The 16,874-nt window shown below is 36.2% G+C and overlaps 1 protein-coding gene across 2 annotated transcripts in view; it reads left to right on the forward strand.

Moving 5' to 3' along the window:
• The window catches only part of VAMP7 (vesicle associated membrane protein 7), a 44,034-nt gene that overhangs the window by 17,348 nt on the left and 9,812 nt on the right, over positions 1 to 16,874 (forward strand). For both annotated transcript variants that reach the window (XM_001498198.6, XM_070258425.1), the window contains exon 6: positions 14,125 to 14,192. In XM_001498198.6, the coding sequence (XP_001498248.1) occupies positions 14,125 to 14,192 (68 nt within the window). The remainder of the gene's footprint in view (positions 1 to 14,124; positions 14,193 to 16,874) is intronic.

Genomic DNA, 16,874 nt, shown 5'->3' on the forward strand with positions numbered 1-16,874 from the left:
CATGTATGCAGGCAATGATAGTAGATTACTTGATTGGGGTCAAATTATTCTAGAGAGGCTGAAACAGCACTTCCTTATTGTTACTATTGCAAGCTAATTGTCAGCTGAGATGGAGATTACTTATGATACTGTCTACTGTGTTAATGGTTTCTTCTTAGTACTTATGACTGTTGTTCATTCTGAATTTGTTAGTTTGCTTAGCAAGACTAATTTCTGAGACCCTTACAACAGTTCAGCAATTTAAAATAACGTAATCAGTTTTGGCTGAAGATACCCAGATGGCTGATATTATCGGTAGATACTTAAAGTATAACTATTTGACCTCCTTAGAAAGTTTGTAGCTCTTGATTGAGAGAAAGAAAGAATTGGACCAAAAAACTGACTGTTGTATTCTTCAAAAGAAAACTAGGATGTAAATTCCATCGGTCTATGTTTTGCCAGGAACCTATTTAGCACATCAAAATAACCCAGAGAAATGCATCAGGTTTATTTGTTAATTGATTATGCAATGATATTTAGATTTAGGATGGTGCTGGTTTTTTAGAAGCACTAGTTCTCACAATGTAGTCCCTGGGCCAACGGCATCCGCATTCCCTGGGAATCTGTTAGAAATGCACACTTTTGGGCCCCACCCCAGACTTAGTGAATCAGAAAATCAGGGTGTGCGGCCCAGTAGTCTGTTTTTGCAGGCCCTCCAGGTGATTCCAATGCATACTCAAGTTTGAAAACCACTCTTAAATATATCTTCTAAGGGGAATACCTCACAGACACTATCTGTGTATAGTGAACATCCACTATCTGTGTATACATAGTTATAGTTTATATTCAGTTTTGTGGAGACAGTATGATATAGTGATCAAGATTTGGAGTCATATATGCCTGAGTTTGAGTGCTGATTTCACTTCCTACCTGCTTTTAGCCCTCAATCAATCCTCTAACGTCTCTGAGCTTTATTTCCTAATCTGCAAAAAGGAGCTAATAGAACCTAAGGTGACCAGGATGAAAGAGGTAATGTATGTAAAGCACTTTATACAGTGCCTGGCACTTGGTAAGAGCTGAGTGATTGTTAACTATTGTTAATCTACTTTCTGCTCATACAGTGTTTCATTGAGTTGTATCATAGGTTACCAATCGTGTCCTTATTTTGGACACTGGTTCTTTAGAGCACTGTTACTCAGAGTGCTGCTTTACAAACAGATAAGGAGCTTGCTCCAGAATGTAAGTCAATGCTGTGTTTCCTTCACTGAAAATGTCTTGCTACGAAAAGGTCAATCGAACTGAACAATGTGCTTAGAGACTTAGGTGAAGCAGTAGCAAACACTCAGGTGGCACTGATTTAGAGATTTGTGTTAGAATAACAGTACTGTTATAAATGTTTTTATGCCTATTATATTTTGCGTATTTTCTTGAGATTAATTCCCAGGAATGGGATTAATAATCAAAAGGCAGAAACATTTTTGCAGTTCTTTATATGTATATCTGTTGTCTATTTGAAGTGATTTCCTTTCATTGATTTTAGTTTTAATTATATGTCTTAGATATATGTATTTATTTTGCCTGAAAGTAGAAGCATCCAACTGCTACAGTATTATTTACTACAGATGCATAGAGTTCCCAGAAAATGAACTGTTTTAGTCAACTCCTTTTAAATGACTTACTTATCTTTCGAATTACAGAAACAGCAAATTAAAAATGTAGCAAAAACATTTCTGAGCATCTCCCTTTGATTTTTTTAACAGCTTTATTGAGATATAATTCACATATCATACAATTCACCCATTTAAAGTATACAATCCAGTGGTTTTTACTGTATTCACAGAGTTGTGCAACCATCACCACAATCAATTTTAGAACATTTTCATCACTCCAAAAAGAAATGCTGTGTCCATTTACAGTCGTTCCTCTTTTCCCCTCAACCCCCACACCTAAGCAACAATTAATCTCCTTTCTGTCTCTATAGATTTGCCTGTTCTGGACATTTCATATAAATGGAATCATATAATATATGGCCTTTTGTATCCTGGCTTCTTTCACTTAGTGTAGTGATTTTGAGGTTCATCGATGTCATAGCATGTATCAGTACTTCATTCTTTGTTATGGCTGAGATACATTTTATTTATCTATTCGTCAGCTAATGGACATTTTGGTGGTTTCTACTTTTTGGTTATTATGAATAATGCTTCTGTGAACATTTGTGTACGAGTTTTTGTGTGAGCCTATGTTTTCAGTTCTCTTGAGTGTATACCCAGGAGTAGAATTGCTGGGTCACATGGGAACTCCATGTTTAACATCTTGAGTAAGGCCAAACTTTCCTAAGGTGGCTGCACCATTGTATATTCCCAAAAGCAATGTATGAAGATTCCAGTTTCTTCATATCATCACCAAAATTTATTATGTGTCTTTTACTATATGCCAATCTTGTATGTGTGAAATGGTATCTTATTGTAGATTTGATTTGCATTTTCCTGATGACTAATGATGTTGAACATCTTTTCCTGTGCTTATTGGCCATTTGTGCATCTTTGGAGAAATGTCTATGCAAAATCCATTGTTATTTTTTAAGTGGGTTGTCTTTTTATTGTTGAGCTGTAAGAGTTCTTTGTATATTCTCGATACTAGACCCTTATCAGATATATAATTTGCAAATATTTTCTTGTATTCTATGGATTTTCTTTTCACTCTTTTGATAGTGATCTTTGAAGCAGAAAAGTTTTTAATTTTAATGAAATCCAATAATTTTTTTCTTTTGTTGCTTGTCCTTTGGATGTCATATTTAAGAAACCATTGCCTAACCCAGGGTCACGAAGATTTACTCCTGTGTTTTCTTCTAAGAGTTTTATAGTTTTATCTCTTACATTTAGGTCTATGATCTATTTTGAGTTATTGTTTACATATAAGGTAAGGAAGGGGTCCAACTTAATTCTCTCAAATGTATATATCCAGTTGTCCCGGCACCATTTGTTGAAAAGACTTTTCTTTTCCCATTGAATAGTCTTAGCACCCTTATCCAAAATCAATTATCCATAGATATATGGGTTTATTATTTCTGGATTCTCAGTTCTGTGCCATTTATCTGTATATCTCACCTTATGCCAGTACCACACTGTCATAATTATTGTAGATTTGTAGTAAGTTTTAAAATCAGGAAGTATGAGTTTTCAAACTTTGTTCTTCTTTTTCAAGATTGTTTTGGCCATTCTCGGTGCCTTTTCTTTCCATAAGAATTTTTGGATGACCTTTCAGTTTCTGCAAAAAAGGTAGTTAAAATTTTGATAAGGATTGTGTCGAATCTGTAGATGAAGTTGGGGAGTATTGCCAGTTTAACAATATTAAACTTCTGACCCATGAACATGAGATGTCTTTCCATTTATTTATGTCTTTAATTTTTTTCAACAATGTTTTGCGGTTTTCAGTGTACAAGTCTTACATGACAAAGACTCTCTGCTTGACCAAACATTAGACAGGCCTGTCTGAGCCCTCTATTAGACTAGGCCTCATCTTGGGCTCTGTTCTTGGCCTGCCTCAGCCAGTCTTAGCCAAGAATTCTGGTAAGTCAATCCCCTGCCCTTGATATCTCATCACCCTTGATAGCTGATCAAGTTCCTCATCCCCTACCTTTGATGTAAAAGTCATTGGTGCCTTTAGGGAGGTCCTTTTAGGCCAGTTTAGCAAGAATCCCCTACTTTTGATTTTTCCTCTTAGTAATTTTCCATCCACTGACTACCCCTTCACTCTGCTTGTTGGCTATAAATCCCCACTTGTTTTTTCTTTTTTTAGAGATATGATTTACGTATAACATTGTATGAGTTTAAGGTGTACAGCATGTTGATTTGAATCATTTATATATTGCAGTATGCTTACCACCTTAGCTTTAGCTAACACCTCTACCACATCACATAAATTATCATTTCTTTTTTTCTGGTGAGAACATTTAAGAGTGAGTCTCTTAAGCAATTTCGCAGTATATAATACAGTATTATTAACTATAACCAGTGTGCTATGCACTAGAGTTCCAGAACTTATTCTTCTTTTAGTTGCAAGTTTGTACCCTTTAACATCTCCCCAATTCCTCCACCCCCTAGCCGCTGGTAACCTCTATTCTACTCTGTTTCTATAAGTTCGGTCTTTTTAGATTCCAAATATAAGTAATATCATACAATATTTATCTTTCTATGACTTATTTCATTTAGCCTAGTGCCCTCAAGATCCATCCATGTGTTACAAATGGCAGGATTTCCTTCATTCTCATGGCTCAGTAATATTCCATTGTATATATATACCACATCTTTATCCATTCACCCATTGATAGACACTTATGTTGTTTCTATTTTTTGGCTGTTGTGAATAATACTGCAGTGAACATGGGAGTTCAGATATCTTTTCAGTATCCTGTTTTCATATCCTTTGCATATATACCGAGAAGTGGAATTTGTGGATCATATAGTAATTGTATTTTTAATTTTTTGAGGAACCTCTATACTGTTTTCCATAGTAGCTGAACCAATTTACATTCCCACCAACAGTGCATAAGGGTTCCCTTTTCTCTACTTGGTCACCAATACTGGTTATCTCTTGTCTTCTTGATTATAGCCATTCTAACAGGTGTGAGGTTGATATCTCATTGTCATTTTGATTTACATGTCCCTAATGGTTAGTGATGTTGAGCATCTTTTCATGTGCCTGTTGGCCATTTGTATCTCTTCTTTGGAAAAATGTCTATTCATTTACTTTGCCCATGTTTAATCAGATTATTTGATTTTTTGTTATTGAGTTGTATGAATTCTTTATATAGTTTGTATATTAACCCCTTATCCAATACATGGTTTGTAAATATTTTCTCCCTTTCTGTAGGTTGCCTTTTCATTTTGTTGATTGTTTCCTTTGCTGTGCAGAAGCTTTTTAGTTTTATGTAGTCCTGCTTGTTGATTTTTGCTTTTCTTGCTTGTTCTTTTGGTGTTATATGCTAAAAATCATGGCAAAGACCAATGTCAAGGACCTTCTTCCCTATGTTTTCTTCTAGGAGTTTTAGGTTTCAGGTCTTACATTTAATTCTTTAATCCATTTTGAGTCCGTTTTTTTGAGTGGTGTATGTAGGGATCCAACTTTAATTTTCTTTGTGTGGTTATCCAGTTTTCCCAACACAATTTGTTGAAGAGGCTATCCTTTCCCCATTGAGTGTTGTTGGCTCCCTTGTCAACTCTTAGTTGACCATATATACAGGGGTTTATTTCTTGGCTCTCTGTTCTGTTCCATTTGTCCATGTGTCTATTTTTATGCCAGTACCATACTGTTTTAATTACTACAGTTTTGTAGTATAGTTTGAAAGCAGGAAGTGTGATGCCTCTGGCTTTGTTGTTTTTTCTCAGGATTGCTTTGGCTCTTTGGGGTCTTTTGTGGTTCTATACAAATTTTAGGATTGTTTTTTCCATTTCTGTGAAAAATGCCATTGGAATTTTGATAGAGATTGCATTGAATCTATAGATGGCTTTGGATAGTATGGACATTTTTAACAATATTAAGTCTTCTGATCCATGAACATGGGATATATTTCCATTTGTTTGTGTCTTCTTCAGTTTCTTTCATCAAGTCTTGTAGTTTTATTGCATAGATCTTTCACTTCCTTGGTTAAATTTATTCCTAAGCATTTTTTATTTTTTATAGTATTGTGATTGGGATAGTTTTCTTTATTAGTTTTTTGGGCATTTTGTTGTTAGTATATAGAAATGCAGTGACTTCTGTATGTTGATTTTATATCCTGTGAGTTTACTGAATTCATTGATTAGTTCAAGTTTTTTGGTTGAGTCTTTAGGATTTTCTACATGTAATATATTATCTGCAAATAATGACAGTTTTACTTGTTCTTTTCCAGTTTGGATGTCTTTTGTTTCTTTGTCTTGCCTGATTGCTGTAGCTAGGACTTCTAGTACTATATGAATAATAGTGGTGAAAATAGGGACCCTTGTCTTGTTCCTGATCTTAGAGGAAAAGCTTTCAACCTTTCGCCATTGAATATGCTAGCTATTATGGCCTTTATTATGTTGAAGTAAGTTCCTTCTATACTCAATTTGTTGAGGATTTGTATCATGAAATGATTTCATATTTTGTCAAATGTTTTTTCTGAATCTATTGAGCTGATCATAAATTTTTATCTTTCATTCTGTTAATGTAGTGTATCACATGTATTGATTTGTGTATGTTGAACCATCCTTGCATCCCAGGGGTAAATCCCACTTGGTCTTGGTGTATGATCATTTAATGTGTTGTTGAATTCAATTTGCTAACATTTTGAGTTTTTTTGTATCTTTATTCATCAGGGATATTGGTCTGTAGTTTTCTATTCTCATGGTGTCCTTATCTGGCTTTGGTATCAGGGTAATGCTGGCCTCATAAAATGAGTTTGGAAGTATTTCCTTCTCTTGAGTATTTTGGAAGAGTTTGAGAAGGATTGACGTTAATTTTTCTGTCAATGGTAGAATTCACCAATGAAGCCATCTGGTCCTGGGCTTTTCTGTGTTGGGAGGTTTTTGATTACTGATTAAATCTCCTTACTTGTTATTGGAGCATTCAGAGCTTCTATTTCTTCTTGATTCAGTCTTGGTAGGTTGTATGTTTTTAGGAATATACTCATTTCTTGTAGGTTATCCAATGTTGGTATATAATTATGAATAATAGCCTCTTAGGATACTATGCATTTCTGTAGTATCAGTTGTAATGTCTCCTCTTTCATTTCTGATTTCATTTATTTGAGTCTTCTCTCGTTTTTTAAAACTTAGTCTAGCTAAAGGTTTAACGATTTTGTTTATCTTTTAAAAACACCAACTCAGTTTTGTTGATCTTTTCTATTGTTTTTCTGATCTCTATTTCATTTATTTCCATTCTGATCTTTGTTATTTTTTTCCTTTTGCTAACTTTGGGCTTAGTTTGTTGTTGTTTTTCTAGTTCCTTGAGGTATAAAGTTAGGCTGTTTATTTGAGATCTTTTTATTTTCTTCATATATGCATTTATCTCTATAAACTTCCCCCTCAGAACTGCTTTTGCAGCAGTCTATAGGTTTCAGTGTGTTGTGTTTCCATTTTCATTTGTTTCTACATATTTTTTTTTATTTCCCTTTTAATTTCTTCTTTGACCCATTTGTTGTTCAGGAGTGTGTTGTTTAGTTTCCACATACTTGTATATTTTCCAGCTTTCATCTTGTTGATTTCTAGTTTCATACCATTGTGGTCAGAAAAGATACTTGGTGTGATTTCCCTCTTCTTAAGTTTGTTAAGACTCGTTGTTTTGTTTTGTGTCCTATCGTGTACTGTATCCTGGAGAATGTTCCATGTGTACTTGAGAAGAATGTGTATTCTGCTGTTGTTGGATGGAATGTTCTGGATATGTCTGTTAGATCCACTTGGTTTAATGTATGGTTCAAGTACAACGTTTCTTTATTGATTTTCTGTCTGGATGATCTCTCTTGCTGAAAGTGGAGTATTGACGTCTCCTACTGTTACTGTATTGTTCTCTATTTCTCCCTTCAGATCTGTCAGTATTTGCTTAAAATATTTAGGTTTTCTGATGTTGTGTGCATATATATTTATGATTATTATTTCTTTTTGATGAGTTGACCACTTTTTTATTATATAATGACCTTATTTGTCTCTCGTTACCATTTTTGGCATACAGCCTTATTTTGTTTGACTTAAGTCTAGCTATCCCCACTTTCTTTTGGTTTTCATTTGCATGGAATATCTTTTTCAATCCTTTCACTTTGAGCCTATATGTGTACTTAAGTCTGAAGTGAGTCTCTTACAGGAAGCATATAGTTGGGTCTTGCTTTTTATCCATCCAGCCATTCTGTGCCTTTTGATTGGTAAATTCAATCCATTTACAGTTAGGGTAATTATTGGTATGTACGGACTTACTAATTCCATGTTGCTCATTGTTTTCTTGCTGTTTTTTAGCTTCCTTGTTCCTTTTTTCCTCTGTTTCTGCCTACCTTTTTAAATTCGTGATTTTCTGTAGTTGTGTTCTCTATTTCCCCCTTATTTATCTTTTGTTAATCTACTCTAGGTTTTTGCTTTGTGGTTACCATGGGGCTTACATAAAACATCTTATAGATGAAATAGTTCACTTTAAACTGATAGCACCTTAACTTCAATTGCATGAAATACCTCCACCCATTTACTCCTCCTGTTTTATATTTTTGATGTCACAATTTACCTCTTTTATATTGTGTATCATTAACAAATATGGTAGCTGTAATTACTTTTAATATGCTTTTCCTTTAGCCTTTATACTATAGTTATTTAACACACCATCCTATTACAGAATTAGAGTTTTCTAAACCTATGTATATTAACCTTTACCAGTGCATTATATAACATTCATGTGTTTTTGTGTCACTAATTAGCATCTTTTCCTTTCGGCATTTCTTGTATGGTAGATCTAGTGGTGATGAACTCCTTCAGCTTTTGTTTTTCTGGGAACATTTTTATTTCTTCTTCTTGATATCTGAACAGTAACTTTGTCATATAGAGTATTCTTCACTGGCAGTTTTTTTCTTTCAACTCTTTGAATATATCATTCCACTCTCTCTTGGCCTGTAGGACTTCTGCTGAGAAATTCGCTGATAGCCTAATGGGGATTCGTTTCCAGGTTGCAATCTTTTTTTTACTCTGGCTTCTTTAAGGAATCTCTCTTTATCTTTGACTTTTGACAGTTTCATTATAATATATCTTAAAAAGATCTTTTTGCATTGAGATAATAGGGTGATCTATTGGCTTCATGAACTTGAATGTCCAAGTCTGTCCTCAGGTTTGGGAAGTTCTCAGCTATTATTTCTTTAAATAAGCTTTTTGGCCCGTTCTCCCACTCTTCTCCTTCTGGAACCTCAGTTATTCTGGTATTTGTACATTTGATGGAGTCTCATAGATCACATAGGCTTTCTTCACTCGTTTTCATTATTTTTTCTTTATTATCCTCTTATTGGGTTATTTCAAAGTTCCTATCTGCTAGCTTACTTATTCTATCTTCCATTTGGTCTACTCTGTGGTAATTGCTCTCTATTACATTTTTCATTTCATTCATTAAATTCTTCAGCTCCAGGGTTTCCGTTTGGTTCTTTTTGATGATTTCTATCTCTTTGTTAAATTTCAGATTTTGTTCATGTATTGTTTTCCTGATTTCATTGAATTATCTTTCTGTATTTTCTTGAAGTTCATTAAGTTTTCTCAAAACACCTATTTTGAATTCTTTATCAACTGGATTGTAAAATTCCATATCTTTTATTTTGGTATTGGAGGATAATTGTTATCTTTTGTTAATGACATGTTTCCTTGATTCTTCATGTTCCTTGGAGTTTTGTGCTGCTTTTGCATTCGAAGTAGCAGACACTGCCTCAAATCTTTACTAGTTACCTTCAGGTGGGAAATAGTGTTCGTTGGTCCTGTTATATCTGGGGTTTTCTCTGACCTTATGGATACACCTGCTCTATGCTTCTTGCTCCCTTGTGCGGTATAATTTTTAAGCTTTTATGTCTTCTCTGGTCTTACAGCTCACCAGGCGGGCTGCTAGAAACCTCTCTTTTGTTTTCCAGAAGGTGGCACTATAGCTCAAGTTTATGGTTTCTCTCTTGCCCACAGACCCTGGTCTGATATTCTGAGAGCAGTCCTTTTGTTGCAGCTCACTCTTGCCACTGCACTCAGGAGCATGCATAAGGTGCTGACTGCAGGGTGGAGGGAGGTGTAGGTTTAGCACTCTGGGCATTGGGGTGACTCTGGGACCGGTGGGAAGATCATCAGGTGAGGGTCTCCCAGAGGCTTGTGATCAGACTTCCTGCTGAAGTCCTGTGTGCAGTCATCAGAAACTGTGTCCCTTTAATGTCCTTTGATATTTTTATCTGCCTCTTTCCTGATCTCCCTCCACACCTCCCTGCCCACCTCCAAGTCATGGAGGTCCTGCCTCAGTACTCTGGGTGCTGCTGGAGAGAAACAGACTTCTCCAGTGGCTTGTCACACAGCTAAGGTAGCCAGGCACTCCCTCACTGCTCTCCCTTTCCCCTGGGGGAGAGGTCACCACTGGCTAGGTCAGGCCTACACTGTGTTGCCTTGGGGGAGGGTTGGTGCTGGCAAAGTTCTTTTTACCTTCTCTAATGTGTCAAAACTCATTTTTTTTTTTTCCCTCCAATGACATGCTGGAATCCTCCCCTCTGCAAGGCTGGACTTGTATGAATTCTCTCTCATCCATGAGTGCCTGCCCAAGTCAGTGCTCTTCAGTGCTCTTCGACCATGGCCAAGAGAGGTTGGGGCAGGTTCACTGGTCCTGTTGGTTCTACAGCCTATACCGAGGTCTGTCTGCCTATTACTGATACACACAGGTGGACAGGACCCAGATCCTTTGGCATATGGTGCTGGATCCTATAACTCCCACAGAGGCACTTTTATTTGTGAATGGATGCCTAATTAGTTGTTACAAAAGGGGAACAAAAAGGAGGCATGTCGTATGCTTCCATGATGTTGATATCACCCCACTTGTCCTTGTTATATTCAGAGTTGAACTCCGTTTCTCTGCCCTATTGTGATAGTCTTGACCCTTATTGCAGTAGTGTTGAATAAAGTCTTCCTTACTGTTTTTCACAAGTGTCAGAATCATTTCTCTTTAATAGTATCTCTCTTCCAATATCCTTCTTGCCTTGTTCTTTTTAGTGGGTTCCTTATGATTTTCTATATACTGGATCATGCCATCTGAAAAAAGATAATTTTAATTCTTCCTTTCCAATCTGGATGCCTTTCATTTCTTTCTCCTGCCTAATTGCCCTGGCTTGAACTTTTAGTACGTTGTTGAATAAAAGTGGCGTTAAGTGTTGTCTTATTCTTGATCTTAGGGAGTCTTTCACTATTAAGTATGGTGTTATCTGTGGGTCTTTCATGGTTGTTGAGTGATTTTATCATGAAAAGATGTTGGATTTTGTCACGTGCTTTTTTGCATCTATTGAAATCATATTGTTTTTGTCCTTTATTGTATTAATATGGTGTATTACAATAATTGATTTTTGAATATTAAATCAACCTTATGTTTCTTCAAATAAATGCCACTTCATCATGTTGTATAATCCTTTTTCTGTATTGCTAGATTTGTTCTACTGGTATTTTATTGAGTATTTTTTTATGTTTATGTTCATAAGAGACATTGATCTGTTGTTTTTCTTTTCTTGTGATGTCTTTGTCTGGTCTTGATACGAGAGCAATACTGGCTTCATAGGATGAGTTGAGGTCTTCCTTCCTTTTCTATTTTTGGAAGAGTTTTTGAAAAATTGGTATTAATCCTTCTTGAAATGTTTGGTAGGATTCACCTTTGAAGCCATCCAGGCCTGGGCTTTTCTTTGTGCAAAGTTCAAAAATTATTGATTCAATCTCTTTTTTTGTTGAAACTCTATTCAGATTTTCTATTTCTTTTTGAGTCTGTTTTGGTGGTTTGTGTCTTTCTAGGGATTTACCCATTTCATTTAAGTTATCTAATGTGTTGACATAGTCTTGTTCATAGTGTTCTCTTAGGATCCCTTTCATTTCTGTGAAGTTGATAGTGATTATTTTGGTAATTTGAGTCTTCTCTTTTCTTCTTGGTCAATTTATGCAAATGTTTGTCAATTTTGTTGATCTTTTCAAAAAACCTACTTTTGCTTTCATTGATTCTCTCTATTGTTTGTTCTGTATTTCATTTTTTTCTGCTCTAATCTTTATTATTTTCTTCCCTCTTGTTAGCTTTGGATTTAATTTACTCTTTTTCCAGTTCCTTAAGGTGGAAATTTAGGTTATTAATTTCAGATCTTTTGTCTTAGTCTACTCAGACTACAGTAAACAGTTACCATAGACTGGGTGACGTAAACAATAAAAATTTATTTTCTCATGGTTCTGGAGGCCAGAAGTCCAAGATCAGGGTGCCTGCATGGTCAGGTTTTGGTGAAAATTCTTCCCGACGTGAAAGTGGCACCTTCTCACTGTGTCCTCACATGGTAGAAAGTAAGACAGAGGGCAAGCGCTCTGGTGTCTCTTCTTATAAGGGCACTAATCCTGTTGTAAGCCCTCATGGCCTCATCTAAACCTAATGATCTCCCAAAGGCCCCATCTCCAAATACCATCACATTGAGGGGAGGGGATTAGGGCCTCAGTGTATGAATTTAGGAGGACAAAATTCAGTCTTAGAACATCTTTCTTCTCTTTAATGTAAGTGTTTACTGCTATAAATTTCCTTCCATGTACTGCTTTCACTTCATCCCATAAGTTTTCCTTCTGTTACTGATTTCAAATTTCATTCCATTGTTGAGTCCAGTAGCTGAGCCCCCTCAAAGTAAGCTTCTAATCTCAATTCTTTTTCCTGTGTATGGATGTTGCTTTCCTGTTTCTTTTCATAGCTTATTATTTTTTCTTGAAAACTGGACATTTTAGACAATGTATTGTAGCAACTCTGGGTACTGATTCCTAACCCCCAGGCTTTGTTGTTGGCTTGTTTGTTTAGTTGGAACTTTTCTTTGAAGTCTATTTTTCCCACAGTGTGCAGCCTCTAATGTCACTTCTCAGAGGGAACAACCTTGGGCATGTGCACTGCCACCCTGGAATGACATGGCTCTCTTTGAGTGTCTCTTTTCCCAATCTCCCTGTTAAGCTTCTAGCTGATCTGCCCCTATTGATGTCTCACCCAGCTGTTAGCTTCCAGTAATTGCAGGCTAATTGCTCTATTTTTTCCCAATAGTTCCCCCAACATAGATTGCTGCAGTCTGATCTAGTTTTGGGCTCCCTTGTCTTTGAGGCCATTCTTAGATGCTTGTTCTGACCTCAAGAGGGTTCTTCTAAGCTGTCTTCCCCTGATACTCTCTGTTAAACTTCTAGCTGGTCTGTAGTTTAGCTTGTTTTTGTAAAGCTACCAGGCTCATCTTAATTGTTTATATCCAAAATCTCCATTGTTTTTGACAGCACCCTTAGACTTGAACTTCCCCATACTCTGTTCCAAATAAAGTCTGTCCTCTTAGGGAAAGCTCTCTGTTCTTAAGGCCTGCTTCTCTCCCTGGGAACAGTCTCTGAGCCACTGCTCTGGAACTCTGGATAGGGACAGTGGACTGCTTCTCTTGGAGTGACACCCTTGTTCTACCAGTGGAGTAGTCTTCTTGGCTTGCCTTTCCCAGTGTGAAACCTCCACTCTATGAGTAAGTCGAGCCAGGAGCACTCAGGGCCCAGTATTCTTAGCCTGCCACCTGAGGCAGAGCTTCTGCCCTATGTGTGGGGGCTAGGTGGAGGAAGGGAGCCCCAGACCTATTAGCCTTGCCTTGCTGGAATAGAGTTTCTGCATCATAGAGTTGGGGATGGGGTGGAGTTGGGGGAGAAATGCTTGCCCTTCCTGGGGAGAAAGTATAGCCTTTGACTGGGACCTTGGGGGAAAGAGAGCTCCCAGGCTTTACTTTGCAGGAGTGGAGCTTCCATCTCACTGAGCTGAGGGATGGAGCAGGTCAAGGCTCAAATGCCATAGACTCTCACTATTTTTACTGAGAATTAGTTGATTTTCTTGGATAAATGTTTCTCTATTTGCTGTATGTACTTAGGACAGTCACAGTTTTCAGAGACTTTAAATGGTGGTTATTGTTTGTTTGTTTTTATAATTTTTACCAGTTATGGTTGTTTTGTTGGAGAGAGGGTCTGTGGAGCTCCTTACACCACAATTCTGGAAGTATCCAACTCTCATTCATTTTAAGGGTTCTGTTTTGTTTTTTTTACTCTCAGATCATGCTCTTAATTTAGGGGTTTGCAAACTATAGCCCTTGGATCAAATCTGGCCTGTTTTTCTACATACATTTTCATTGGAACACAGTCATACCCATTTGTTTACATATTGTCTGTGTCTCACAGAATTGAGTGATTGCAACTGAGACCATTTGGCCCACAAAGCCTAAAGTATTTACTATCTGGCCCTTTGCAGAAAAGTCTGCCAACCTCTGCTTTAGTTGATAAGATTTACTAAAGTCTTAAAAATATAAGCTCTTCTGTGCTAAATGTGAGTTGTCAAGAATACCAACTATACTTAAAATCAGATTTTGCTTAAAGAGAAAAATAGCAGATTTTTAATATAAACATGATCTTTTCTCAATATTTTCAGATCTGGTAGCTCAGCGAGGAGAAAGATTGGAATTATTGATAGATAAAACAGAAAATCTCGTGGATTCTGTAAGTATGGGATATGATAATATTTTTCAGGATGTAAAGTAGAGAAACTGTGGTTGATGGCTAACATAGTAGGGAAATGTCTTAAATTTAGTACTTTAGTGTTTTTTTACTTTCTAACCTCCATTATCTGATTCCATTATGATAATAAGGATAACAATAAGGGGTAGAAAAAAGCCATGGTCCATTGATAGCCATTAAGGAAGGTTTGGTTTGGAAAACATACTTAATATACAGAAACAATTCTTCGCAATTGATGCCTACGTAATTTAGCATCTCAGCTGCATATACCAGTCTGTTCTCTGTACATTTTGTAAAACATGAAACAAATAAATGTGCAGGCTAGTTGTGACCCAGTGTGAATCCCGAAAACTGGACAGTTCAGTCACTTTCTTGCTTACTCTGACAGCTTGTATCAAACAAGAGGCAGGGATTGGGAATGGCCAATGAACCTTAAAGGGGTCAGTGTGTCCCTGTGACCTACTTATGCTACAATTACATGTATCTTTGCATTTTCCATCTGGTTAGTGCATGAAAGTTTTGAAGAAAGATGGTAAGATATACAGTGAATTAGAAGGAGGGCAGAGATCACCTACAGTTTGGGTCCACACAATTACAAATTTAAATGCAGACTAGAAGTTTACACATTGAAACGGATCAGTGAATGATGTTCATTCTTACTGGTAGTTAGATTCTAGTGGTTAAGAGCACAAGCTCTAGAGTCAGGCTGCTAATTGAATCCCATCTCTGCCACTTACTAGTTGTGTGACCTTAGGCAAGTTAACCTCTCTGCCTCAGTTGTCATCATCTGTAAAATGGAGATGTGCCTACTTCATAGTGTTTTGAGGGTTAAATCATATAATGCATACAGAGTACCTAACAGTGTCTGGTACGTAGTAAGAGCTATTTAAATGTTTACTGTTAGTTTTACAGAGACATCTATTAACAGTAGGTCTTAGGAGGATAACAGTGTTTTCATCAAAGCACAAGGTAATTGGAGGAAGGGTGGCACCACACAGGAAGTCAAAACACCAGAGTTCTATAATGGCTCACTTTGTAACCTATTGCTGGAGGGCACAGAGGGCAAAGAAGTATGTCATCTCAGATCAGCAGACTAATTTCTTTGGTACTTCCAGTCCATCTCTTAGCTATTCTTAATCTCTGAAGATTACCCTTTTTAGCTGGAGTGGTCTGTGTTTGACCAGTAAGTATTGGTGTGGTATAGTCTGTACTTGCTAAATAGAAGTCTTCTTAATGTTGTTGACTACATGACCCAAAATAGCAAACAGTATTCATTAACTAACAAGTGTCTTCATGGAGGAATAAAATACATACAATAAAGTGCAGCAAGTGTACTACTTTTAATAGGTGTAAAGCTCAGTTATTTTTTACATATGTCTATACCCATGTAACCGCAACCTAGATCAAGATATAAAACATTTCCAGCACCTCTGAAGGCTGCCTCATGCCCTTCCAGTTGATATTCCCCAACAGAGGTAACCAGTTTTCGGACTTACAACACCCTAGATAATGTTCTGCCTATTCTTAAAATGTATAGAAATGGAATCATGTTGTGTGTATCTGGCCTCTTTCAATCACTAGTATATTTTTGAATGTAGTAATAGTTTATTCTTTTTTATTATTTTGTACTACTTGTATAAATCTACCTACCACAATTTGTTTATCCATTCTCCTCTGTAGGGCTTTAATTCTGAATTCTATATTTTGTTCATTGATCATTTTGTCTACTTTTATGCCAGTACCACACTGTATTGATAACTATAGCTTTATAGAATTCCCTATGTCTTCCAACTATGTTCTTACCCAGGCTTGTCTTCACTATTTTAGGTCCTTTACATTTCCATTTATGTTTCAAAATAAGCTTGTTATTTTCCATCCTTTAAAAAAAACTTGTATCTTTGATTGTGATTGCATTTAATCAATAGGTCAGTTTAGGGAGAATTGGTATCCTGATGGCACTGAGTCTTCCTGCCTATAAATATGCCATTTCGCTGCTTTTTTGTAGGACTTAATTGTTTTCAGTAGTATTTTGTATTTTTTGGTGCACAAGTCTTATACATATTCTGTGAAATTTACTCGAGAATTTCCTGTTTTTGTATTCTATTGTAAATTTTTAAATTTCATTTTCCAGTTTTTATCACTAATACATAGAAATGAAACTGGTTTTTATATATTGACCAGGTTTGTATCCTGCAACTTTGCAAAATTCACTCTTTAGTTCTAATACCTTTTTTATAGATTCCTTCCTTTTATTTCTTTTTCTTGCCTTACTGCACTGAGTAGAACTTTCTACACAATAGTGAATACAAGTGATGACAGTGGACATTCTTGCATGTAGCACATCTTATGGTAAAAAATTCAATATTTTTACCAATTATGTTGTTAGCTGTAGGTTTTTTATAGGTACCCTTTATCAGGTGGAAGAAGTTCCCTTCAATTCCTCATTTGAGTTTTATTCATGAATTTTATCAGATGTTTTTTCTCCATCTATTGAGAGGATTATAATATTTTTATAATACCTTATTGGATTTGCTATTGATTTGTTCAGGAATTTTGCATCTGTGTTCATAAGGGATGTTGGTCTATAATGTATTCTTCTTTTTATGCTTTGGTATCAGGGATATACTGGCCTCATAAAACAAATTGCAAAGTGTTACCTCTCTA

The sequence above is a fragment of the Equus caballus genome, chromosome X (genome assembly GCF_041296265.1).
Source record: "Equus caballus isolate H_3958 breed thoroughbred chromosome X, TB-T2T, whole genome shotgun sequence".
In the NCBI taxonomy this organism is placed as follows: domain Eukaryota; kingdom Metazoa; phylum Chordata; class Mammalia; order Perissodactyla; family Equidae; genus Equus; species Equus caballus.